We start from the raw sequence: 24,336 nt of genomic DNA, 5'->3' as shown, positions 1-24,336 counted from the left end.
GGAGCGGCCACACCAGGTGTCCGAAGGGCAAGGAAATGAATGCTCTTTGAATGAACACTGTTACCCGCCGGACCCTGGCCGCACCGTTGCTGGAGGCGGGGAAGTGCCCTGGGGGTGGCCCTGACTTCCGCTCCCGGGTGTGGAATGGGGAGGGCAGGGCCCCGGCGTGCTTCCGGAAGCCACTCACAAAATGCCCCTGTGAGGTCATCATGCCTCCCCCGTCTGAGCTGCTCCGGCCCTCGGTGGGGTACCCAACCCTAGCTGCCCCCTCCCGCCCACCCGCCCAGCCCCCTGAAAGGAAGCCTTCAGGCCTCTGGCTGCCCACCGGCCGCACTCCTCTTAACCCCACGCTGCCGGCCAGTGCCTGACGTGCGGGGCCAGCAAGGTGGGCAGTGCTTCTGGGCCAACGGGAGACAGGCCTGCGCCATTTCTGCCGGCGTGGCAGGAGGCTGAGGCCTCCGAGTGGCCCAGGATGTGACATCAGGATGGGGAGGCCTGAGGTCCTGACAAGCGGGCAGCTTCTGCCCTTACTGCCCGCTGGGACCCTGTGTGTCCAGGGTTGCCCCAAACCCCCGGGCTCCGGAGGGGAGGTGTGCCCCTCCACCCGGAAGGGCTGTGGGTGATGAAGAAGCCTAGGATGGAAGAAAGGGACAGGACGCTGATCCTGGCCTAGCCAGGGGACCTTCATTTCACCTTTGTGGCTGGAGGGAGCCAGGTGTGGGGGGCAGAGGTGAGGGGAGTGAAGGGCCAAACTTGGGCCCTAATGTCCGTCACTTACCCTTGATTTGGGGGGGGCACCATCACAGGCCTCCTAACCGGGTGGCAGGGGTCAGACTGGGGAGGGGCTGTCCCTCTGCTGGGTCCAGAGAAGAAACCATTCCTGCCATGAATTTTCTCCTGAACAGCACTGTGAAGCCCCTGTGCAAATGGGGAGGGGGCTCCTTCAGAGAGTAGAAAAGACCAACCCCAGGGTGCGCCCCCACGCTGCCCTATCCTGGAGACCCCTCCCGCCAGACCCTCTGGGTGAATGACCAAAGTCAGAGGGTGGGACCCCAGTTCCTGGCGGGGCTCAAGTGGAGGCGGGGTCCAGCCTGAGCACTTGGGCCGGGAGGGTGGGCGGACCTCGGCTCTCTGAGGCCCCTCCAGTTGGGACATGAAATTCTGAGGTTGGGGTTTCTGAGTTTCACAGCTTCTTTTAAAGGCAGCCTGTGGGGGAGGGGTAGCCTTCCTGGTCTCAAGGGCATCTGTAGACACCTGACAAGGTTGTCCTTTCCATACTGGTCATGGGGCACGGCAGCCTGCTGGCCTCCCTGTGGCTGGTACCCCTTCTCTGTAGAACCTGAGCTGGGAGGTGGGGGAGGGGGAGGCACAGCTCCCCAGTCCTCAAGCCTGGATGCCTGGTCCTCCCCACTGGGCTCCCCAACATGAAATGAGGGTTCTTTTCCTAGATCTCTTCCCAAGCTTCAGAAGTCCTGATCTTTTCAAACAACCATGTCCTCTTTCTGCTCACGGGTGGAAGCAGTTTCAAGGGCTAAGGAGGGTGTGCAGGCAGCGCGCGCTCGGCCCCAGCCAGGGGTTGGCGTGGGGTGGGGGGTGTGAAGGGGTGAGCACAGAGCTCCCTGTCTCTGGGGGTGTTGTGGGCAGAGCTGTCTGGGTGGCAGCAGGGGGTACTCCTCACTGGCCTTGGTGGTAGACTCCGGGGGCAGGACCCACCTCACACTGGGATGAACTTGGGTGATTCTGCTCTCCCTGGAGCCCTGGGGCACAGCTGCAGGCCCTCTCCTCCAGGAAGCCCTCCAGCATCCAAGGTTCCATCCTGCCCTCGTCCCCAGGCCCCCTGCCCAACTGATAGAAATCAGGCTGGAAGAGGTCCTAAGGGAGTTTATTGCCAGTCTGTGCCTGGGGGCCACGGTCACCAGGCTTTGTCCATCTTTGGGGGCATAGGCTGCCTCCAGAGGACCAGGAGGACAAGGAAGTTGACGGCGAACTGCACGTGGCCGAAAACGGGGATTCCGAAGCTGTGGTACAGGAGGCCTCCCAGGGTGGGCCCCAGGGTTCGGGTCAGCGGCTGCACAGAGGCGCAGAGGCCCAGCATGGTTCCTACGGGGGGGGGGGGGGGGAGGGGAGAGGAGGGGGGGGGGAGGGGAGAGGAGGGGAGGGGAGGGTCGAGTCTCGGCCCAGGCCGGTCTCTCAGCGTCACTGCCCCAGCCGCCCAAGGCCTTGACACAGCTACAGCCTCCCTGTCTCCCCTGCTGCCCTCCACCCCCCGCTCCCTCCCTGCAGACCCCCCAGCCACACAGGGGGAGCACTGGGCCCTCTCGAATGGGGAGCTGAGCCTCTGCCCTGCTCCAGAAAGTTCCCAAGCACAGGAGGAGCCTGGGAACAGGGCCCCAGGTCGTGGGCGGGGGCCTGCCTGGGAGGTGGCATCCCAGCCAGGGGCCTCCCGAAGCACCACGGTGAGGGCTGGGCTGGGGTACGGGGTGGGCCACCACACACCCCTGTCACCCACACGGCTCCCACCCTCACGTGGACTGCAGGGAACTCCCCCCAGGGTGGGGGAGGGGCTTCGGGGCACTCGAAGGGCCCGCACCTGCTTCTCTGCATCCACTTCCCGGGCTCGCCTGGCTGCCTGCACCCCTTTTACCTGACACCCCTACCTCCACGCCCCTCTTGTCAGCTGTGCCCTATGCGGGCCACCAAGCCTGTGGCTCCTGTCAACACTGCCGTCGGCCCCGAGGGCCCCAGGCTCCAGGGGCTTCACAGCCCTCCGCTCTGGGAGCTGGAAAGCCTTGCCCTTGGGTCTTCTGGGCGTGGCCTGGCAAGGCCCCGCCCAGGCTCAGGGCCAGCGTAGGGGGAATTTCAGAGCAGCCTCTCCCAACGCCCACATCCCCTGCAGACACCAGGGAGCAACTACCGCCCCCTCTGTGGTTTCCGGTTCCCAGGCTGGTGCTGGGAACCGGCTCCTGGCTCCTTCCAAGCTGAGGGACGGTGCCTCTGGCACATGGGGCCCTGGTCGCCTGGATCTGCTCCGCCCTCCTCCCTCTCAGGCCCTGCCCTCATCTCTCCAGGCCTTGCTCCCCTCCTCTCTCCTCCTGGCCTCTCACACCTGCCAGCCCACAGCCTCCAGGAAGCCCTCCAGGACCAGTCTAGCCTCCCAGGACCACAGAGCCACAGGTCTGGCAGGCCTTGGGGTCCCCAAGGCAATCCTGAGAAGAGGCCTTGCCCAGCAGCCTCCCCCTTTTCATCAGGGCCTCTAGACCTCAGTCCGACCTTCCCAGACAGGCAGGTAGATGGACGGAGGGTCAGCCAGGGCCCTGAGCTTTCTGGCCCTGATGCCGGGGAGGGAGGTCTTTGACTTCAACCGGCCCACAGGAGCCTTTGACCTTGACCTGCACCATGCCCGGGGCAGCACGGGGGCAGAAGCCTGGGCAGCATCGGGCCCGGGGACCCCCAGTCTGGATGGGAGACTCCTTGGCCTCAAGAAAGAAGGCCAGGTGCAGAGCGGGGGGACTGCGGGTCCACGTCTGGGGGGCACCTGAGTCCCACTGGGTGGCCCCGGGGGCAGTACTCACTCCCTCACTCGTGCACTCAGGAGGCACCTGCACATCCCGTGCACAGGGAGGGAACAGGAGGTGCTCCCCATGCTAGCCACCCCCTCTGGCCTCTAGCCATTCTCTGCCCATGCTTCAGAGCCAAGCCAGACGCCACCTCCAGGAAGCCCTCCTCCCCTCCCCCCGGCCTGGCCCTGGGCTGATCAGCAGGGCCTGGTGCAGGGTTGGCTGGGCCTGGCTGGGCTGGGTGGTGGGCAGGATTCTCTCCTGAACCCTCTTGCAGCCCACCATCCCCACCCTGCCCACTCAGACCCCCAGCCGCCCACCCTACTCAATGCCCACTGAGTCCAGGCAGGTCCCACATCAGGGCAGCTGCTTTGCCCGAAACTGCTCAGCAAGCTTCCCAGAGAGGAGGGCCGGGGTCTCCCCAGGGCCTGCCCGTCACCTGGCCCAGGATGCCGCGCTCACCCGTGTCTGAGGCCGAGACGGCCTTGGTCAGCATGCTGTCGGTGACCACGTTGAGGGCACACAGGCTGAAGACCAGGCCGGGCATGAGGAGGCAGCAGTGGAAGACATTGGCCATGAGCGCCTGCCGAGGGGCAGAGCAGGGGTCACGGTCACGGGGGCCTTGCAGGGCCTCGCAGGACCAGGGTGGAACTGCCCATCCCTGAGGTCCACTGAGGCGGCCCCGGGTCGCGGTAGAGGGGGCCAGGGGGCTCAGGGGCTCAAGTGCAAACTGGGCACCGGCAGAGGGTCAGGGGAGTGGGCCTGGGACCCTGCTCTTTGCGGGGCAGCCAGAGGCAGGAGCTCTCACCATGGCCAGTCCCACCACGCTGAAGACCAGCACGCTGGCCCGGAGCAGGGCTCCCTCAGAGAAGTGGCTGCTCAGCCACCCGATGACCAGGCCCTGGAAGACCTAGGTGAGAGCGAGAGGGTGGAGGTGGGCGCAGCCGGGCCTGGGGAGGGGTTCTGGGCTGTGGCCAGCTGCGGGACCTCCCCCACCACCTGCAGCCCCTGGGGCCACTGCCACCAGCCACAGCAGGCGCCAGGCGCGGGGCACAGGGGTGGGCCTGTGGTACCCACGATGGCCTCAAAGTCCCAGGGGAGACGGGTCCAGAAGCCTGGGCGTCTCTCACACATGCGTGCAAGCACACACACACACGCACATGCATGCACCCACGCACCCGCATGCATGCACACACACACCCACGCACGTGCACGCACACACATGCACGCATATGCACACATACATGCACCTGCGCGCACACACAGGTGCACAGCCAGCCACTCAGAGGTCCACATTCAAAACTAATCTCTGCAGTTTCAGGCATGATAAACATTTTAATCAAAGGGCCGGTTAACTCCTGATGGGGTGGGGGAGGCCATGGCTTACGGTGCAAAAAACTTCTTTGATAGGAAAATGCTCCCAGTGTGGCCCCGACTCCAACCCTGGGGACCCTTGGGGCCCTGGGAAGCCTACCGTGTCACCTGGCCCTCATGTGCCCCATCCTGGCCAATCACTCGTCCTCAGCCCCCTCTTTGGCTGTCTCGTCTGGGAGGTGGGACCTGCCCCATTCACAGATGGGGAGACCGGGGCACAGAGGAGGGGGGGCTGGATTGGGACCCGAGCTCAGAGCCCTGGTGCCCACGTGGGGTCGCCCTCCCAGCTGGCCCTATGGAGGCCTGGCCCCAGCAGGCGGGCGCACCAGCTACTGTCAACTGGGGCCAGGGACTGGGCCAGGACTGGCCACCGCTCCAGTTACAACTGGGTAAACTGAGGCCCAGAGCTGGCCAGGGGTGGGGCTGGGGTGGAAGCCCAGGGCGGTGGACTTGTCCTGAGCCTGGGCAGGTAAGCAGGGGGCAACCAGTCTCCCCAGATAACCCCCACTGTTGCTCCGCCCTCCACTCCCAGCTCCGTCCTCCTGGCCGCAGCCCCCTCCCCGGCCCCAGGGTCAGCCAGGAGCCAGGTCTTCCTGCCCTCGTGGTGGGGGAGGAAGGGCCCAGAGTAGGGACACCCTTGACGCTGGGGATGTTACTCAGAGGGCAAACCCAGCCCTGGGCCATCCCCAGGCCAGGGTGAGGCTCCCTATCTGGCCCCCTGCCACCTCCACCAGGCAGACAGGAAGTGCCCAGGGTGCAGCGGGTTTGGAGCAGCACCCCCTGGGGCTGGGGGTCAGGCCGGGGCTGGGCCGGGTGACGGGGGCGGGCCCATCCCTTCAGAACAGGACGGACCACTCTGCGAGCTGCCTGCCTGGCAAAACGAAACTGTCTCAAACCAGAACCAAAGATGTCCTTTAAAAAAAAAACAAACCCTACTTTCACACTTGCTTATCTTCGTTTTTGTTTGTTTAAAGGGAAGATCTGCTTGGCAAGTGTCTTTTAGTGCCCTACACCCGAGAGGAAACCACCAAACCAGGAGAGGGATTTCAATCTGCCTCAGCTTTTCATACAGAGCCAGAGACCAGGACCCTAATGTACTGAGGTCGTCTTTCCATTTTCCCATTAACTTAAACAAAGCCTAAACTTCCATGCCTTACGGGTTATTACATGAAACTAGAGCTACCAAGCACACCAGAAATTTCACTTTCTCCCAACCCTCCCATCTGGAGACCCAGTCTGCTCACCTGTCCTGCTCTCCGCTGCCCTGGCCCGAGCTACCTCCATCTCCCCGGAGGTCACATCAGCCACAAGCACCCAGTTCCCCAGCAGGGGGGCTAGTAAGACCACATCCAGCCTCCAAACGGTCCCACCCACTCCGAGTAAGTCTGAGTAAATCTGGGTCCTTCTTGGCCTTGCAGACCACCGCCCACGCATGTCTTCAGAGGGCAGTCCTCTCCCCTCAGGCCGGCCCAGCCACCCCAGGGCCTTTGCACCTGCAGCCCCTCCCTGTCTGAAGTTCTTTCCCTCCAAGCCTCTCCGTGGGCCAGTGGAGAGCCCCTACCAGCCCTAACCCTAATCCCAACCCTAACCCTAACCCCATCTAAAGCAGCGTTTCTGCCCCTCCGAGGGCCCTGATTCTCCTTTGAGGTTTTGTTGTCCCTGACACAAAAGATGTGCCCGTGGTTGGGGGCTTGCCTCCTTCTCCCCCGCGCATACGACGGAGGCTCCCTATCACTGCAGCGGCTGTGCCTGGGGCACAGATGAAGGCCGAGTGGGGGAATCCTCACAGGAGGGTCCTAGAGGGACAGAGGGCTGCCAGCCCCCCGGGGGAAGGGTGACCACCATCCCCTCGTGTTAGGACCATCCGGGCTGCCACCCCCTGAGACCCCAACCCCAGCAGATTGGGGAGGGGAGGGGAGGCTGGTGGGGGGGGATCGCCCTTGGGATCAGGCGGCAACCACACCTCAGATGGGGCAGGAAATGGTCTGCAAGGGAAGCAGCAGGCGCAACAGCAGCTGTGGGGGACCAGGTGGGAGGCATGGTTCACCCAGCGGTGGGGCCACCTCCCCGGCCCCTCGGTGACCAGCGCTACCCTGGCCGGGGGGGAAGGTGGCTTGGGCCTCCCCTGCAGACGCACCTCAGGCCCTCAGCTGCCTCCACCTTCCCACCGCTGGACTTAGGGCCTGGGGCCTGGCACCCCACACCTCTCTGTGGGCTCCCTGCCCCCCCCAGGCTCCTCCACCCGGTCGGCCTGTGTTGGGGTCCCCAGCCCCCCGCCAGGCACTTTCCCGACTCCCACCGCTGCTCTCCAACCCTGTCCACCACCATCCTCACAGGTGCCAGAGGCTAGGTCCGTCTCGGGCAGGCCCACCCTCATCCCCGACCAGGCCAGAGGCTACTGGGGTCTGTCCCTGAGGGCCTCGAGGGGTCTGCCGGCTTCAGCCAGGCTATAGGCTTGGCCTCCTGGTCCCGGGGAGCCCAGGACAAGCTCAGGCTGGTGCTCTGGTCCCAGGCAGGCAGGAGCAGCCGTTTATTTTATTTTAAAAATTATTTTGTATTTTTAAGATTGTTATTTACTTCTTTTTGGCCACAATGCACGGCTTGCGCGGATCTTAGTTCCCTGACCAGAGATCGAACCCGTGCCCCCTGCAGTGGAAGCATGGAGTCCTAACCATGGGACCGCCAGGGAAGTCCCAGGAGCAGCCGTTTAGAAGAAAGCTCCAGTGGCCCCCAGTTTAGAGAATTATTATGGTTGTTGTTGTTGTTTTCTGTTTATCTCTTTTCCTCCACCAGGCTGGCACTTCCCAGCCCACCCAGCTAGGCCCTCTTGGCCCACGGTGGGGTGGGGGCCAGCCCCTCCCAGGAGTGGCTATTTTAGAATCAGAGTCTAGACCAGTCCTGGGCCCAGAGGCATGGGCAGCAGATGGCCTGGAGGTGCTGGGAATGCCACTCGCTTCCGGAGAGCGTGCGCTCTCTCCCCCGCCCAGGCAGATCCCAGAATAGCCCCTCCTGCGCTCCGGCTGTCAGGCAGATGTCCCGGGTGGCGGCTGCACGTCGCCACCTGTCCCCGCCATGGTCACACGACCGGCGGGCAGGCGGGCGGGACGCAGAGCCCCGCCATTCTCCTTCTAATGCGCCCCACCACTGGGGTCTGCCCCCCTTCCCGACCTGTCCACCGCCGGCGCCCAGATGGACACTCGGCGGACCATGGGCCTCCGCCGTGTTTCCCTATGGGAGGCCAAGGGCTCGCCAGCCTCCACTGCGGATGAGTCTCCCCTCTCCCCTCTCAGACGGGACCTCCGGGCAGATGGGTGGGCAGACAGACCCAGGCGGTGGAGCCACGAGCAGGGAGAGGAGGACAAGCCAGAAGCTAAGGTGTGGATGCAACACCCCAAAGGCAGGCGTGCAGCACGGCACCTGTGCTGTGGAGAAACCAAGTGCTGGTGGTCTGTGAGGTCCTGGGACCCCAACACAGGCCGACTGCCCAGAGGACCCTGGGAGGGCAGGGAGCCCACAGAGCGTGGGGTGCCAAAGCCCCGCCCACCCTGTGCGCCCGGCATCCACTCACCATCTGGAGGACCCCGATGAAGGACATGAGGTAGCCGGCCTGGGCGGCCTCCAGCTGAAAGAAGTCCATGGAGATGAGGGAAAACATGACCATGAAGAGCCCTGGGCGAGGTGGGGCGTCAGGGCGGAGGGGTCAGGGCTGCGCAGTTGTGCCCACACCTGCTCCCCCCGGCAGGTGACTGTCACGGTGCCAGGGGCTTGGCCGCGGTGACCGGCTCAGGGAAGACCAACGTGAGCCTTCTCCGAGGTCGTCCCTGGCAGGTCCACCCCACGCGGCTGCTGTGGGCTGTGAACAAGAAGGTGCCAGAAGCTGCCCCATGAACAGGGTGGCCAGAGCCCAAGGCCGTCTGGGGTTGGAGGCTGGGAGATGGAGGACCCTGGGCTGATAATGTAGGAGGATTTGGCCCCAGAACTGACGCCGGTGACCTGGGTTCCCGTCACTGTGCCCCACTGAGCCATCCTGAGTCACAGATGGAGCTGGGCGGGGGGCTTGCCCAGTTTGCCTGGACAGAGAACTTCCTGGGCCGAGGGGTTAACCCTTTAGCGCCTGTGTGGGAGCACCTGAGCGCCTGTCAACCCTGCCTCGCCGACTTGTCCTCTGCACTGCTCCCCTGGCTGGAGGACCCCAGATGGGGGCTCTGAGCGGTCGCTGCTGGGCACGACTGTGGTCAGGGATGCCCTCAGTTCCACCGAGAATGTGTGTGTCCACCTGCAGACGTACCATCTTTCCCACCTCCCGGACTGTCCTGAGAGGCCCTGGAAGCCACAGGCCCGGGCAGCGAGACCTTCTGTAGAGCAGGGGTAACTGGGGCCCGAGCAGGGCCCTGGGGGGCAGGAGGGAAGGACGGAGACCCTCGCTTCTTCCTCCTTCTGGCCTGTGCAGCCACATCTGCATGATCCAGTGGGCTGTCACCCTCTCTGGGACAGATGTGACTGGATAGGGCCCAGTGGAGTCTCGGAGTGTGGGACACAGGGCAGAGCGAAGCGGTGACGTGCGGGCTGCAGACCTCCGTCTCCGCGGCCCCGAATTCTCAGCCGCACCGGGCTCTGGACGCTGGCCGGGCGGCTGGGACTCACCTGAGGGGAAGCCGCAGATGACCTTGACCAGAAACACCGGCAGGACGCTGGGCTGCAGCAGCAGGCAGGTGACGGCCTTCAGGTCAAACACGCTGGCCTTGGGTTTCCCTGAGGCACCCAGAGAGGCCACGGTAGCACCGGACAGCCCGCGGCCCAGGGCCCACTGGGTGCGGAGGAGGCACTCCTGCTGCCCGGCGCCCCACCCCCACCGGGGACGTGGGCTCCTCCTAGTGTGCCTCCCACCAGCACCCCCGTGAGCCCCGGGCGGCTCATCACACTCAGGACTGGGCCTCAGGCCCTGCTGACCCTGGGGACCTCTGAATTCAGGGGGCAGCCTGGCCTGGACCTGGGCTCCAAGCGATGGAGGCTCTCACTCCCCAAACCCGCATGACCGGGGCAGCTGCTGCCGGCCTGGCCCTGGATCTGGGCGACGGCACGACGAGGCTGGTGAGGCAGCCTCGGCCAGGAGCAGCCACCTTACCCTGATCCGGAGGATGCTTGGGTGTCACGTCATAGCCTCCCAGCTGGGTGCGGCAGTGCCCCCTGCTTGCCTCTCCCAGGTTCTCCTATGCCTCGGCCCTTTTCCTCTGTGCCTTTGCAGGCCAGGCCCCCACCCAGGCCCTCCCTCTTGACTCTTTCTGGGCTGTTCCATCACAGCCAGGGCTCAGGGGTCTCCTGTCCCAGGTGGGTCTCCAGAGCTCTCGGTCACCAGGCCAAGAGGCATGGGGTCCCACTCTGTGCCAGGCCAAAGTGGCTGGGCTGGGACGCCCTGGAGGGGACGCCCCTCTTGAGCCCTGACCTCTCCTCGTGGGGCCTGGGAGGCACGTTGAGCCCACAGGCTCTAACCTGAGTGTGCTCCGCTGCCTCCCCGCCTCGGCACCCTGCCCCGGAGGCTGTGCTCCTGAAGCCGGCACCCTCACGTTCCCCCATACAGCACAGTGACCGACTGCTCTGGGCCTTAGGACCCTGGCTCGCCATGCCCGCCCCATCCCAGGTCCCTCCTGGTCCTTCCCAGGCTCAGCTCCAGTGGTGTCCGAAGCTGGGAGATGCCCAGCATCCCGGAGGGGCCCAAGGAAGAAAAGAGGGCTTGAGTGGCCCCGAATGCCCCAGGCCCATTGCCTGGAGCACACCCCTCTGACCCCGCAGATGAGAAGCCACAAGGGATGCTTTGGCACATCGTGCTCTTGGCAAACTCTCCCTGAAGGGTGGGCCGGGCTGGGGGAGGCCTAGCCCGAGGTCCAGGTTGCTGGCTGGTGGGAGGGGAGGGCTCACACTTCACACTGGCCAAGCATCCAGAAGCGGCATACCTGGTGGGGTGTAACCGGTGAGGTGTGTCTGGTAGGGTAGATCCAGCCGGATGTACCTGGTGGGGCCTCCTTTGTGTGTATCTGCTGGGGTGTGTCTGGTGCAGCTTACCTGGCAGGGCAGCCTGGGCGTGGGCGCTGGCCCCTTTGGTGCTGGTGGGGATGCAGGTGAAGCTGAGGATGGCTCCCAGGAGGTTGACCACAAGAGCCACGATGACCGGACACTGAATCCTGTGAATGACAGCTGTGGTCACACAGGGCTCAGGCCCCAGTGCACAGGTGTCACCTGCGGCATCTCCCCCGCCTGCCCCTTCAGTCACACTCAGGCTCTGACAACTGAGAACAGCTCAAACCCCACCACTCCTGTCCTCGCAGGCTTCGAACTGGAGGCCAGGCCACGGGACCCTCAGGGCACATTAATGAGGTGACGGATGAAGAAACAGAGGAAGCTCTTGCCTTCCCGACCCTCAGGCTGTGGATACAGCACACGGGTCCTGGTGGCCTCTGAGGATGGGTGGCAGTGGGCGCCAGAATGTGAGCCCCAGAAGGGCTGGGCAGAGGCCTGGGGCGGGTGGCGATTCTCTAGGGGGCGTCTGGCTCCCAGGCTGCTGAGGGGTGAGAAAGGCCCCCGAAGGACCGGGCTGCTGGGCGGTGTGCACCCACTGCTCCCGGCTTGGGCAGGGGTGTTAGAGGCCTGGGGGCTGTGTTCCGCGGAATTGGAAGCAGCAGGGAGGATGCTCCCCAGACGTCACCCTGGCAGCGGCAAGGGTCCTCCCCACCCTGTAGAGCAGGAGACTGAGGCTCCCGGGGGAAAGGGCCTCATTCCCAGAACCCTCAGTCCTCCGGCCTCTGGTGGGACTGGAGGGGCCGCCTGGGGTGGAGGAGGGCGGCTGAGAAAGTGACCATTGCCCTCGGGGACTCAGGTGAGGCAGGATGCTGGCTCACGGTGAGCAAAATGTCAGGTGGCACTGGGGCCAGGGCGCCGAGAGGGGCCGGAGAGACGGGGGCTGACGTGCCCGGTGGGCAGGGGCTTGGGTTTGAATCTCAGCTCCACCCACCCACGTGGAAGACTGTGGGACCCCCTGCAGCCCCATCTGCATCCTGGGGATTGTCATGCCTCCTTCCCCTCCTGGGGGAGGACAGGCCTGCACTTAGGGGGCTTCAGGAGCACCCCACCACCACTTCCTGGAGGGGGCGGGGCAGGCTGGGCCCATGGGGTAGGGGGGCATTTGGCCCCCCGATAAACCTAGGACACAGCCCTCAGGGTGCCTTCCTGCCTGCCCACAGTGGCACCAAGGGCCGTGACGCAGGCACTCAGCTGTCACTTCTGAGGAAGCATTTCCCCTCCGTGAGTCACTACATGGAAACTCAGCCCTCGACCTCTCTGGACCGCACGGGCAGACCTCGGTCGCCAGCTCCAGGCAGCCCGTGTCACCTGGGGACAAAGGCACTGGGGCCTGGCCCCTCTGATTGTCACCGTTTCCTCCTGAGGGCTGGAGGAAGACAAGGAGTGAAACAGAAGATTCATACTGAGCCAGGCTGCTTCGACCGCCAGGCCTGTGCACAGCCGAACACCCTGCCCCTCTGAGGCACAGAAAACTCCTATACATCCTGCAAAGGCCCTCTCTGTGAGGCCCTGCCCCTCTTCCCCAGTGGGCGCCCTGTCCTCTAAGAAGGGCTTGCTCTACTCCAGGGTCAGTATCTGCCCCCAAGGGCAGGTGGGCCTGGGTGGGACCCTGTGCCGAGACCCCAGTGGGCATCAGAGCGTGGACTAAATGGACGACAAAAGTCCTGCCCCAGAACTTGTCAGTGTCCTGGGAGATGCCCTCCGCACTTTCAGTGAGGCAGCCACAAGCTGCCTGTGACCTTCCTCGGAGTTCAAAGAGAGGACTCCCCCGCCCCCACTCCACCACAGGTGCACACATGTGCACACACCTGCACACATACACGTGCACGGCTCCTGCAGGAACCCCAGGCAGGGAAGCCAGTGGGGACTCCAGCACCAGAGAATGGGCCTCGGCAGCCCCTTGTTTCTGGGGCTGGGACCTGCCCGGTCTCACACAGTTGGTCAGTGCTGCAGCCAGCACTGTCCAGTCTGTATGTGCCACCAACCTCTCCCCTCCCACACGGGCCCATCTCTGGCCCCCAAGCCGATACCCCCTGCCCAGGATGCTGGACATTTGGGCTTTCTGGCGGCAGGGGTTCCGGACAAGTGGGAGAGTCCATTGGCTGCCAGGTGGGAAGGGTCAGAGGGCACTGGACCCCAGAGTGAGGCCTCTGCTCAGACCCAGGGGAGGGATGAGGCCGGGTATGGGCCCCACAGGCCACCGTCAGAGAGAGGGGCCCTTTCTTCAGGACTGTGGCCTCAGAGGCCCACACGTCACTGCTCCGGGACTGCCTGGGCAGGGACAAAACCAGCTTTCTTTGCCAGATGCCCCGGAAGTGCGTGAGAGCAGAGGCGGCCACTTAGATGGCTATTTTGGGAGGCTGGTGACAAGTGAGGGGCGGGTGGCAGGGAGCCAGGCCCCTTCTCCAGAGATCTCTCCTGTCCCTGTGTGGCGGCCAGTGAACCGAAGGGGACATGGGGACCCTGGGGGGCCCTGGGAGGGCGTTGGGGCCCACAGATGCCCCAGGGGAGGCTTGGGTGTCCTTCCGCACCCAGAATGCTCTCCGACTCCCCCAGACAAAATGCCAGAAAGGAAAGTGAACAGACGGGAGGACAGCGTGGCAGCCCCGGGTCCCACACGGGGGCCTTCTCGGTGGGGATGCCCTCCAGCCTCGTGCCCCTACCCACTGCTGCTCTGTCGTCCGAGACACAGCTCGGGAGCCCCTCCCCGGGGGCCTTCAGTCAGCCCACCCCCAGAGTCTGCCTCTGGCCCTGGGGACCTCTGGGACGCCAATCGCGCAGAATGGGGCTCTGGGCCACCTGTCCACTGGCTCACTGGACTGTTTTTACAAACCGGGCACTGACCATGAGGCAGGCACTGTTAGTGTGTCTTTGTCCACCCACCCCCTTTTATTTTTGGAGACTGGACGGATGGACCCATGGACACCCTGAAAGGGTCCCGGGCCAGACTCAGGGCACCCGAATTCTCTGTCCCTTCTCTGTAGCTACCCTGCTGGGTGACCTCCTTTCCTCAGATGCAAATGAGGGCTAGACTCCCAGGGGCCACCCTCCCGGGACCCCCTGTCCCACGCCAAGGCTGTCCTGGAGGCAGCTCACCCCAAGTCCCGCAGAGGGAGGCCTCTGGAACTGACCACGGCTGCCACTGGCGCTGGTCAAACGGCAGCGGCCACAGACGCCACTTTCATCCTTATCTCGAGGGCCCGGAAGTTGCCGATGTGACATTGTCAGGAGGGTGGCAGGCCTGGCCACCTGCCCACCCAGTGTGGACTCTGAGCCTGACGCCGTCCGCCTCCTGCCCGGCTTGGAGGGGGCAACTCCTCCTGCAGCTGGAGCTGCCCTCCCTCCCTGCCTGCTCCGGGGCTCCTAGAGGGGATGGCACTCGGCCAAGGTCCCCCGTCCTGGCCGCAGGTGGGGCTCAGGGCCTCCCGGGCTGTGTACCCCTGTCCTGTCCAACCTGAAGGGCAGGCTGGGGTCAGCTGGCTTCATGGGAAGCCTGGCCGTGCGGGGCTCCTGAGAGGCACCGGGGAGAAGTCCCCCTGCCTCTCCTGATCCACAGTCCATGGCCCTGTGGCTAGAACGGTGTCTGAAAATGGACATCTTGGGGGTCCACCCCACCTTGTGGGACGTCAGCCCCCCTCTGGTTTCCAAGTCCCAGAAAAAGGCCCTAACGCTGTGTCCAGCCTAACCCTCTGCAGCCCTCTGTGTCCCCTGAGCATCTGCCCACACAGGCCTCCAGGCAAGCCCCAACCTCCTTCCTGCCCCGGGGCCTTTGCATGGGCTTCCCCTCTGCCTGGAACACTGTCCGGCTGACAGGTCTAGGCTGAGGTTCCCAGCCCCACTACTCTCAGCCGTTTGTGCCCTGTCCATGGACCTCCCTAGTGCCTGAAACACCCGCATTCTGTCTGCAGGGGCGGCGCGGGCCCCGGGGTGGGGAGGGGAGACAGCAGGCCTGGCTGGCCCCACGCACCCTCGGTGAGCCATCTCGAGCACCAAGTGGGGTAGGCAGCCTGGGTGACCCGTGAGTCACCCCTGTCCCAGAGCCGCTCAGGGCAGCCCTAGATGTCTACTCATTAACTCCAGGGACGCTGCCATGTCACTGGGGTGGAAACCTTCCGTCAGCAGGATAAGGGTTTCCCATTTCCTCCCCGGACCAAGGGCCGATATACGGTTCTCGGGTCGACTGGCTCCCCCCAGGCCTCCAGATAAGCAGCGGGGTCACACCAGCCGAGTCAACAGGGCCCGCTGGGTGCGGCGCAGGGCTGGGGTCAGAGCGGGACCACACGCCGGCCAGTTAGTGCCCAGAAGGGCCAGCTGGTGACACTGAGGCCCCGGTTTGCCTGACCTCAAGGGTCTGTGGCTGGACCTAAAGGAGCGGCCACCCTGGTGGGCCACCTCCGGGGGGACAGAGCCTTTGGGGGCTGGACTGCGGGCCCAGCTGTACCTGTGGCCTGTGTGCAGCAGCCCCTCAGCACTCAGAGAAGCAGGGGGTCCTGCAAAGACCCCCCCACACACTAAGTCCAGCCATCAGGCCTGGGCTCTGCCTGACCCCACCATCAGCGGTGTCTGACAGGTGGCCCCCCACTTCTCAAATCCCTGAGCACCCCCGACCCGGGACCCAGCTCTGGTGGGCTTAGCAGGCTGGTGCCGCCCACCCCAGAGGCAAATGGCCCACTTGGGGGAGGGGATGATGGAGGTCTCCCCAGGCTGTGAGGTGCCAGGCTCGGGGACATGAGTCACAGAGCTGCCCCCTCACCTGCTAAATGACTCAGGGCCCAGGTCTGGGTCCTCCATGGGAGCTAGGCCTCCCAGCCCTGAGCTCCAGACTGGGCCCAAACCAGTTATACCACTACCCAGCCCTCGGCAGTGGCTGCCAAGGCCACTTCCTCCTTCCACCTGCCTCCCAGCAGGGGGTGGGGCACGGCTGGGGCCTTTAGGGGGCCGGGGTGGAGGTGGGCAGGGAGGAACGGCCAGGGAGACCTCACACCGTGCCTCAGTTTTGATGGAAGAACGGGGGGCGGGAATGTGGCCTTTACATCTCGCCTGGGCCTTGCCAAGAGCCAGAGCAGGCTGTGGGCCAGCAGAGAGGCTGGACAAGGGAGATGGGGCATCTGCCCTTGCCATGGGGCGTCAGGGTCCCGGAGCCCACCTTCCCTGGGCCTTGGATGGGGACTGGGAGCTCCATGGGGGAGTCTTACCCTCTCCGGGGCCTCGGTTTCCCCACCTGTCAAAGGAAGCGTATACAGCGCCTTAGATCTTGGGATGCAAGAAGGGAAGCTGGTGGGAGGCTCGGGAAGGTGAGGGCAGGGGTGGGGGTGGATTTGGGGGCCGCTGGGAGGGAGAGGGAAGTGAGGGTGCCTTCTGGGTCAGCAGCTGGGCTGGAGAAAAGGTCAGGAGGGAACGTGGGGTGGGGCTGGCCAGAGGAGGCCTCTGCGTGTGTGTGTGTGTGTGTGTGTGTGTGTGTGTGTGTGTGTTGGGGGTTGGGGGGGAGGGGCGTTGCTCATGGCCCACCGTAGCAGGTGGCTGGGCTGGGAGGTGGACTCCGAGTCTGGGCGCTGAGCGTCCCGGTGTGAGGAGCAGCTAGCGGGGCTCCTCCCGGCCTCGTCTCTCCCTTCCCAGCACCCTCCTCACGCCCCTGGTGCCCCTCCTTACTCTGCAGTCCCTGACCCTCTTTTTTCCCTCCCTGGGGACAAAGAGGCCCTCTTTCTCTTGACCCTGGTCCATCTACCAAATCAGGCTTCCGCCCTCATCGCACATGGAGAGAGGCAGCCCTGGTTCAGGCGGAATCCGTCACGGGCGCAGGGTCCCATCCTTGACCCACAAGCCTGGATGTCTCCCTGGATCGCCCTCCCTTCTGGTCCTCCTGGTACCTTTTCCTGATCCCCGGCTTCTAACATGAAGTGCCGGGCACCAGCTTCCATCTTAAGCAGTTCCCAGGGCTAAGAAGCCACCCACTCGAAGACACAGCCCCACTGTCCTCCAACTCAGACTCCCCCACCCAGCCACCCACTCTGGGGTTCCTTCAAGTGTCTGCTGAGCACCAGACTCATCCTGACGGAGACCCAACTCCAGCTGGCACCCTGGCAGCTCGGATCTCAGCGAGGCCCTCGGCTCCCCCGGGGCCAGCCCCAGAGTCTGGGCACGGCCTTGAGTTCACACTTACACCCCAGCCATCAGCAAAACCAAGCCAGAACCTGCCCCTGCCCTCTCCCCACCACGGCCATCCCTTGTCCACCTGCCATCCTCTCCCACCTGGACTGATTCAGTAGCCACCTCTCTGGTCTCCCTGAGGTGGCGCTAGCCTCCACATTCTCGACACAGCAGCCAGGTCATCCCCTGCCCCTGCTCATCCCTCCCAGGGCTCCAAGGCCCGACCCACTGCCCACCCCTGTTCCTCCACTCCAGCCACACGGGTCTTCTCGCTTCCCCAACCTCAGGGCCTTTGCACTTGCTATCTCTTTGCCTCCCCAGATGTCCTCCAGCCTGACGTTATAGGAATACACATCATGTTCATTTCATCTGAGGACTTGCCTGTCTCGTTCACCACTGTATCCCAGAACCTGGAATCCCAGGGGCACTTAATAGGTGTTCAATAAACATCGATGGGGAAACGAACGAAGCAGTCCTGCCCTCTGTACCCCAGCCTCCTGCTCACAGCACTTAGCAGAACCGGCCACCCCCAACCCAGCTTTGAGGAAGATGATGGGGAGGGGGTGGGGGGCAGAGGCCTTGAACAGACCTCCCTCGAGAGAGGGAGCTGCTTTGACAAGGCCGCTGTGCCCTCCTGTCCCCCAATCCCTGGGGCTCAGCCATCATCTGGCTCCCAAGTCTGGGGCTGGTCTGGGGGCACTCAGGGAACCTGGGGAAACTAAGGCCCCCAGGGGCCCCGGCATAGGGTCATTCAAGATGGCAGGGCTAGGTGCTGGCCTCATGCTGAGTGCACGCATATGTGGTTCAGACACCAGGAAGGCCCCTAGCCTGAATGGAGGCCGAGGGCAGCTCATCCAGGCCTAGGCAGGGTGGGCGGGTCACCAGCTGGCACAGGGCCTCCACCCACAGCTGGGCCGGGCACCTTGATCCCCAGAGCAAAACCAAGGTCTTGGGCCTGAATGAAGGTAAGGTGCAAAGTCCATTCCTATGTAGGAAGCTGGTTTTGAGTGGGTGTTGGAGCGCCTGGGGGGAGGAACGGGGGTGGGGCAGCATAGGGGGCAGCAGCAGAAGCAGGGTCTTTCTCCCTGGCCAGGCAGGGCCTCTCCAGGGCCAGGTGTCCTAAGTCCAAGGGTATGCACGACTAGGGCCACTGGAACAGACGGCTCTGTGCAGCCCCTCTGCAGGGTCAGTCCCTGGCATGGGGTCCACTCAGCAGACCACATGTGAAATCTGCCACCCACAGGCTCTCAGGACGCTGGGCAGGAGCTGAGTTTAGCCCCCGGACCCCTGGGTGCGCAAAACCCGGGGTGGGGGCACGGGGTGAGGGCAATAGAGACCTTTAGTTCACACGTGCTAGCTTTTTACCCCCCACAAGCCACCCTCGCTCCTTCCAGAGGCAAGGGGTCTGGCTGCCCACAGCATCCCCATCGCAGGGAGGTGACGGCACCATCACCCCGCCCCCAAGGCCTGCCGTCTGGTTCCTTTAGGTTCAGCGTGGGACCTCCCAGGAATGAGCAGCCGGAGCGCACGGACCTGGTGCGGCTGCAGCGTGTGGCGACGGCGCCCCCAGCCGGCCGCCCCGCCCATGTCTTCCGGCCGCAACGCCACTGCTGGCCACGCCCGTCTGCCGGCCGCACTGCCCCCTGCTGGCCACGCTCACGTCTGCCGACGGCACTGCCCCCTGCTGGCCACTCCCTCATTTGCTGGCCGCACTGCTCCCTGCCGGCCCGCATCCCCGTGGGCCCTGCCCACCACTCCTAGCTAAGCCCTTGGACCCCGCCCACCGCAGGGCCACGTCCCGGATGGCCACCCCCAGCTGTAGGTTCCTGCAGATCACCCTCCCATGGACCCCACCCGCTCAGAGTGCACATGGGGAAACCAAGGCCCGGAGAAGTGGCGGGGCCGGGCCGAGGGCCGGAGCGCGGCGCAGAACTGACCTAGCCTTGGCCGTCCTGACCTGTACCCACACCCCGCCTCGTCGGCGCCCCCCCGACCCCGCCACGACTGGGTCCCCGCGCCGGACACTCACCCGCACGTGCTGCTCAGGGTCCCGCCGAGCAGGGAGCCGAAGATGACGCCAACGCCAAAGCACAGACCCAACCGGCCCAGGGCCGCGGGCCGCTCCTCAGGTGCAGACAGGTCCGTGATGACCATCTGGGCAGCTACAGGGTGGGATGGGGGGCTGACAAGTGCGGCCCCCTCGCCGACCGTCTCGCGGCCTACGGACCCAGGCCACGCCTCGCCATCCCCGCACCCCAGACCCGAGCCACAGGCCACACCCTCACACCACTCCACTCAGCTGACCTGCCCCCTCCCCCAGCCACCCCCCACATCACCCGTGGGACCCCGACCTGCCCCCAGGCCGCGTGCTCCCCACCCTGGTCGCGGTACAGGCCACACCCCATCATTCCTCACCTCGGACCTGCCCCCTTCCGCGGGCTACGCCCCCACATCACCCCTCCATCCCGGTACTGTGCTCCAGACTAGACCGGCACCCTGGGAGTGGTCTCCGCCCCAACCCCTGGCTCAGGCCACGCCCACACCAAGCTCCCCCACCTCCCTCCGGTCCCACCCTTGGCCCTGGCTATTCCGACCTGTTGCCGCCCCCCACCCATAGTCCTCCAGCAGGCCGGAAGGTGCCCTACCTGGCCCTACCTGGCAGCGTGTGCATGAGGGCGCCAGGCAGGTGCGAGGCAAAGAGTAAGGCCACGCCGGGCAGGGCCGGGCTGCAGGCGGCCGCCAGGAGCAGGTAGAGCGCTGAGGACGCCAGGAAGGAGAGCGTGAACGCTGCCCGTGCCCCACACTGATCTGCGAACCTGGGGGCCCCACACCTGTGACCCTCACAGGTGTGAGGCAGGCTTCCCGCTCCTCGGCCCCACAGCAACCCCTTGGCACTGCCGGGGAACCGGGCCGCAGTGCTCCCACGGGGCTGATCAGGGAGGCCCGGTGCTGCAAGGGTGGGCGGGGGCGCCCGGGGCCCTGCTGGGCTGCTGGGCTGCCTCCTCTCAGGGCCTGTTTCTCCATCCTTCCAGTGGGACAGTTTTCAGTGACCTCGTGGGGGGGGGTCTGACCCACACGGTCATTCCCACACCTATGTGAATAACTTGTGGGATGCAGATGGACCAAGGGCATGTGCTTATTTTACAGAAAGCGCTTCCCAGGCTCAAGCCTGGGAAACCGCCCCCCCCCACCCCACCCCGGGGCCTCTGCTCTGTCCGATGTTACTGGGTCTGGAGACCCTTCTTTTCTGTGGAGTAACTGTAAAAATCTGACTCCTGCCACATTGATCTGTCCACGGCAGGCCCTGCGGGAGGATGTCTGCTGTCACATCCCTGAGCCCAGCGACCCCACTAAGGCTAGCGGGAGTCTGGGGGGTTCCAGTCCCCAGAATATTCTTTTCCAGAAAAGTTGCTGGTGGGGCCCCCCGGCTCAGTGGGGCGGGGCATTTATAGCCATGAGGGTCTCACCAATTAAATCCTCTCTGGGTCTGGCCACAAACCAGAATTTGTGGAAGTTAGGGGTGGGGATACCCTGGGAGCAGGGGCTTAACCCAGCCTTAAAGGGACTAAAGCCGCTCTGTGCCTCGGGCTGGCCATCCGTGAAGCAGCAGCTGCCATCTCTCTAGTGGGGCCCAGTGTGAGGTTTGGGAACCTGGCATAACCCAGGCCACGACCTCAAAAGGGCGGGCCTGGATCCTCATGGGGTGAGGGCCCCCAAACTTCCCTGCCCCATGGTACCTGCCAAACACGGGCCCGCCCAACAGCTGAAGCACGCCAAAGATGGTCTGCTGGTAGCCGAAGGCAACAGAGTCCAGGCCCAGCCTCCGGGACAGGTACTGAAACATAGGCGGGGTCCATGGGAAGGGCCCGGAAGGACCCCAGCATCTGCAATCTGGGGTCCTCCATGGGCAGGGCGTAGGAGGGGTAGCCCTGAGCAGGGTGGGAGGGAATTGAGGGTCTGGCTCTGACCACTCCGCAGTGCACATGGGGGACCCGCGGCCCTGGCACTCAGCGGCCCTGGGGTAACCGGCTGCTTATCTTGTAGCGGGGAGCCCAACAGGGGCTTTGGGTCCAGGCTCCAGGGACTCGGTACTTGGTGAAGGCAGTTGCTGGCCCCTCCTTCCCCTCTTTGGGGTACACCTCAAATGGGCGAGGGCGGCGAGGGCAAATCCCATTTTACTCTGGCTCTGCACGTGGTGTCTAAAAGCACCTGGAGCTCAGCACGTCCACAACTGACTCCCGGGCTCCCTCCAAGACCAGCTCCTGTGCTCCACCGTTGATGCTTCCACCCTTCCAAGGGTTCAGGTCCCAATCCGCAGTGTCAGCCCTGAGACCCCTGTTGTTCACACACCTGTATCCCATCCATCGGCAACCCCTGAGCTCAGCTCCTTCACCCCTCTCCAGCACTTGTCCCACTACTGCCCCAGGGCCTTTGCACTGGCTAGCTCACTCCTGTGTCTCTTTTAAGGCTTCGCTCAGGGTCGCCTTCTCAGGGAGACCCTGCTGACCCCAAACCTGCCACATTCCTCGGCACCCCCAGCGCCCTTCCTGCAGCACAGTCTAACTATGCATTGTTTACTGCCGGTGGGTGTCACCAGTGCTCAGGACCGCCAGCGGCAGGGGCGCACGGTGCACTCCGCGGTATTCTGAGTTCTGAGACCAGGTGCTCAGAGGACCTGCGAGCATTTGTTGAACAAACACATGCCCCTCTTGGGAGAGCCAGTGGGAGGGGAGGTGGCACCAGCAGCTGCTCTGTGCCCCGCGTGCTAAGGATTTCAACTGTTCTCTCATCGCCCCAGCACCAACTCTCCAAGGGAGGGAGGGATGGTCGTCACCCATGTTATGATGAGGACAGCAAGGCACCTGCCCTGGCCACCTGGCTGCCAAGGAGAGGAGAAAGGGCTCAGACCAAGTCATTCAGTGGAAGTGAGCTGGGCTTGGGAAGCGGGGGAGTTGGGCTCACTGTCTGGCCAGGGAGCCCTGCCAAGGCCGGAATTGTGACGAAGGCAATACCCCCTCCCACCCAGATCCCCAGGCCCAGGCTGCTCATCAGAATCGCCTGGTGAGTGGCCAGTGGCTAGTGCCATGGTCCCCCCCGGACCAGACAGATAAGGACCTCTGGGGCTCTGGGTCTTCCAAAGTCCCCTGGGTGCTATTGCCCCAGGAGGGTGAGGCCCCACAGGGCGGTGTTGAATGAATAAACAAGAGTGCACAGAGGAAGAGGATGGGTGCCCGGGCCCAGCAAGCCACAATGGCCACTTAAACCAAGGGGCAGCTATGGCCAGGCAGAATTCCAGATCCAGGGAGGTGGCAGAGAATGAGCTGGATCAGTCCTGCCCTCACATCCTGGTTGGAGAGACAGAAATAATCTAATGGCATGAAGTACAATGTGGGGTGTGGGCAAGCTGCATGAGGATGGACCAGCCAGGACGGGAGGGCAAGTGACCCCGGGTACCTGGCAGGTGTCGGAGGGAGGGCCCCGCCTCGGAGGAGACCTGAGCAGAGGCCTGAGTGGGACTAGGAAGTGAGCTGAGCAGGTGTCGGGGTGGCGGATCAGTAGGGCAAATGCCCCCTGGCGGGTCGGGAGGAGCAGCGCTAGGGCAGCCGTGGGGAGGGGGGCTGAGGACAGCTGGTGGTGCAGCCAGAGCCCAGGACATGCTGAAGGGGGGTGTCCAGAGGCATAGTTCCCAGGTGCCTTAACTTAGCTCCAGCTCGGCAAGGGGTCCCCAGCGAGAGAAGCCTGGGCGGCATGGGGCCCGACCCCCAGCCACCACCAGGGCGGAGATGGAGGGTGAGAGGGACGGCGAGGGCATGCCGGTGGCCAGGCTGCCTGTGGAGGGGTTCTCACCGGCAGGATGGAGAACTGCATGAAGAGGCAGGTGAGCTCCAGGGCTGCCAGCGCGTACGTGAGCAGCACGACCCAGGACAGGCCCAGAGTGCCAATCCTGCTGGGGGACTGGCCCTGGCCCCTGGAGGCCCTGACTTCCCGCATCCTGGGCAGGCGTTGCTGGGAGACCCCGTAGGGATCCGAACAGGAGGCTGCAGGAGCGGGCAGGGGGCAAAAGTCCTGCTGTGCTGGGCAAAGGTGCTGAGTCATGGGGCAGGAGGCAGGCGGCCCTGAGAGGGCCCGTGGCAGAGGACGGGGATGCCGGACGGGGCATCTCCAGCCCCTCGCCGAGCGACCTAGGGCCAGTCTGGCTCTCGGAGAAGACCACAAGTGGCTCTCCCCCTCCACGACAGACAACTCTGGGTCTCTGGGCACACAGCCACCATGGAACCGGAGACAGGGACCCTCCCCTCCAGCATGGGCTGGTCTCAGTGCCCCATTTTTAGAGGGAAACAGAGGCCCAGAGTGGTTGCCGACTGCAGCTCAGGTAGGTGACTCCTGTGGGTAAGGGGCTGGCTGGGTCTCTGTGCTGGGGGCTTGGGGGGTCTTCAGGCCCACAGTGCACCCTCCCCCCGCCGGTACGGAGCGGCTTTCAGCGTGTGGCCTACTTTGCCCAGCTCCTCCAGCCAGAACCAGAGGGGCTTCTGGAGTGGCCGGGGGGTGGGGTTGGGCAACAGCTCAGCCTTGCAGGCCCCCAGGCAGGGCAGCTCTGCCTCACCTCCGGCAGCAGGGCCCTGTCTGCTCCCCCCACCCCCATCGGCTGGCGCCAGAGTCCACGGTTCCACGGAGGCCTCCACAAAATTTTGCCAGATGAACACTCGGCTGTACGGTTGGGCAGAAGGGCGGCCTTCAGAACCTGGGCCAGGGGTGGGGATGGGGTGACACCAAGGAGGGGACCCGGGGTGCGGGGAGCTTGGCGGGGAGTGGGCCAGAGGCTGAGAGCAGCGGGTCAGGGGCACCCAGCTGGCAGGGGCTCGACACCACGCGGGGTGTGGGTCAAGGGCCGCCCTGCTGGAGCGAGCTCGGGTACCTGCCTTCGCAGGGGTCAGCTTGGGCACCGTCCTGGTGAGGTGAGCCCTCCTGGGGTGAGCTCCGGCCTGGCCCTTCCGGGGCAGGGCTCGGGCACCCGCCCTCCGGGGGGGGGGGTGTACCTGGGACACCCACCCTCCAGGGATGAGCTCCCCCGTCCCGGAGGCTGACTCCCGCCCCCTCCCGGCCTCCGCACTCTCATTGGCCAAACCTGACACGCCCCCCGAGGGCCCCGCCCCACTCCGCGGCCCTGGACCCTGCGCCGCCT

At 64.7% G+C, this 24,336-nt stretch overlaps 1 protein-coding gene across 1 annotated transcript; it reads right to left on the bottom strand.

Annotated features, from left to right (window-relative positions):
• Window positions 1–1,876: 1,876 nt before the first annotated feature.
• On the bottom strand, window positions 1,877–23,021 carry SLC67A1 (solute carrier family 67 member 1; the record flags this gene model as incomplete). The annotated part of the gene is made up of 10 exons (XM_079708346.1): window positions 1,877–2,100; window positions 4,020–4,140; window positions 4,366–4,467; window positions 8,500–8,600; window positions 9,576–9,683; window positions 10,992–11,110; window positions 19,183–19,315; window positions 19,809–19,969; window positions 20,891–20,988; window positions 23,001–23,021. 10 exons carry the CDS (start codon window positions 23,019–23,021, stop codon window positions 1,913–1,915), a joined length of 1,152 nt encoding a protein of 383 aa, XP_079564472.1. The 3' UTR covers window positions 1,877–1,912.
• Between the last annotated feature and the right edge of the window lie 1,315 nt (window positions 23,022–24,336).

This window comes from Hyperoodon ampullatus (assembly GCF_949752795.1).
Source record: "Hyperoodon ampullatus genome assembly, chromosome: 7".
Classification (NCBI taxonomy): domain Eukaryota; kingdom Metazoa; phylum Chordata; class Mammalia; order Artiodactyla; family Ziphiidae; genus Hyperoodon; species Hyperoodon ampullatus.
The sequence above is the reverse complement of the archived record's forward strand: the minus strand, read 5'-3'. Positions and strand labels throughout refer to the sequence as shown.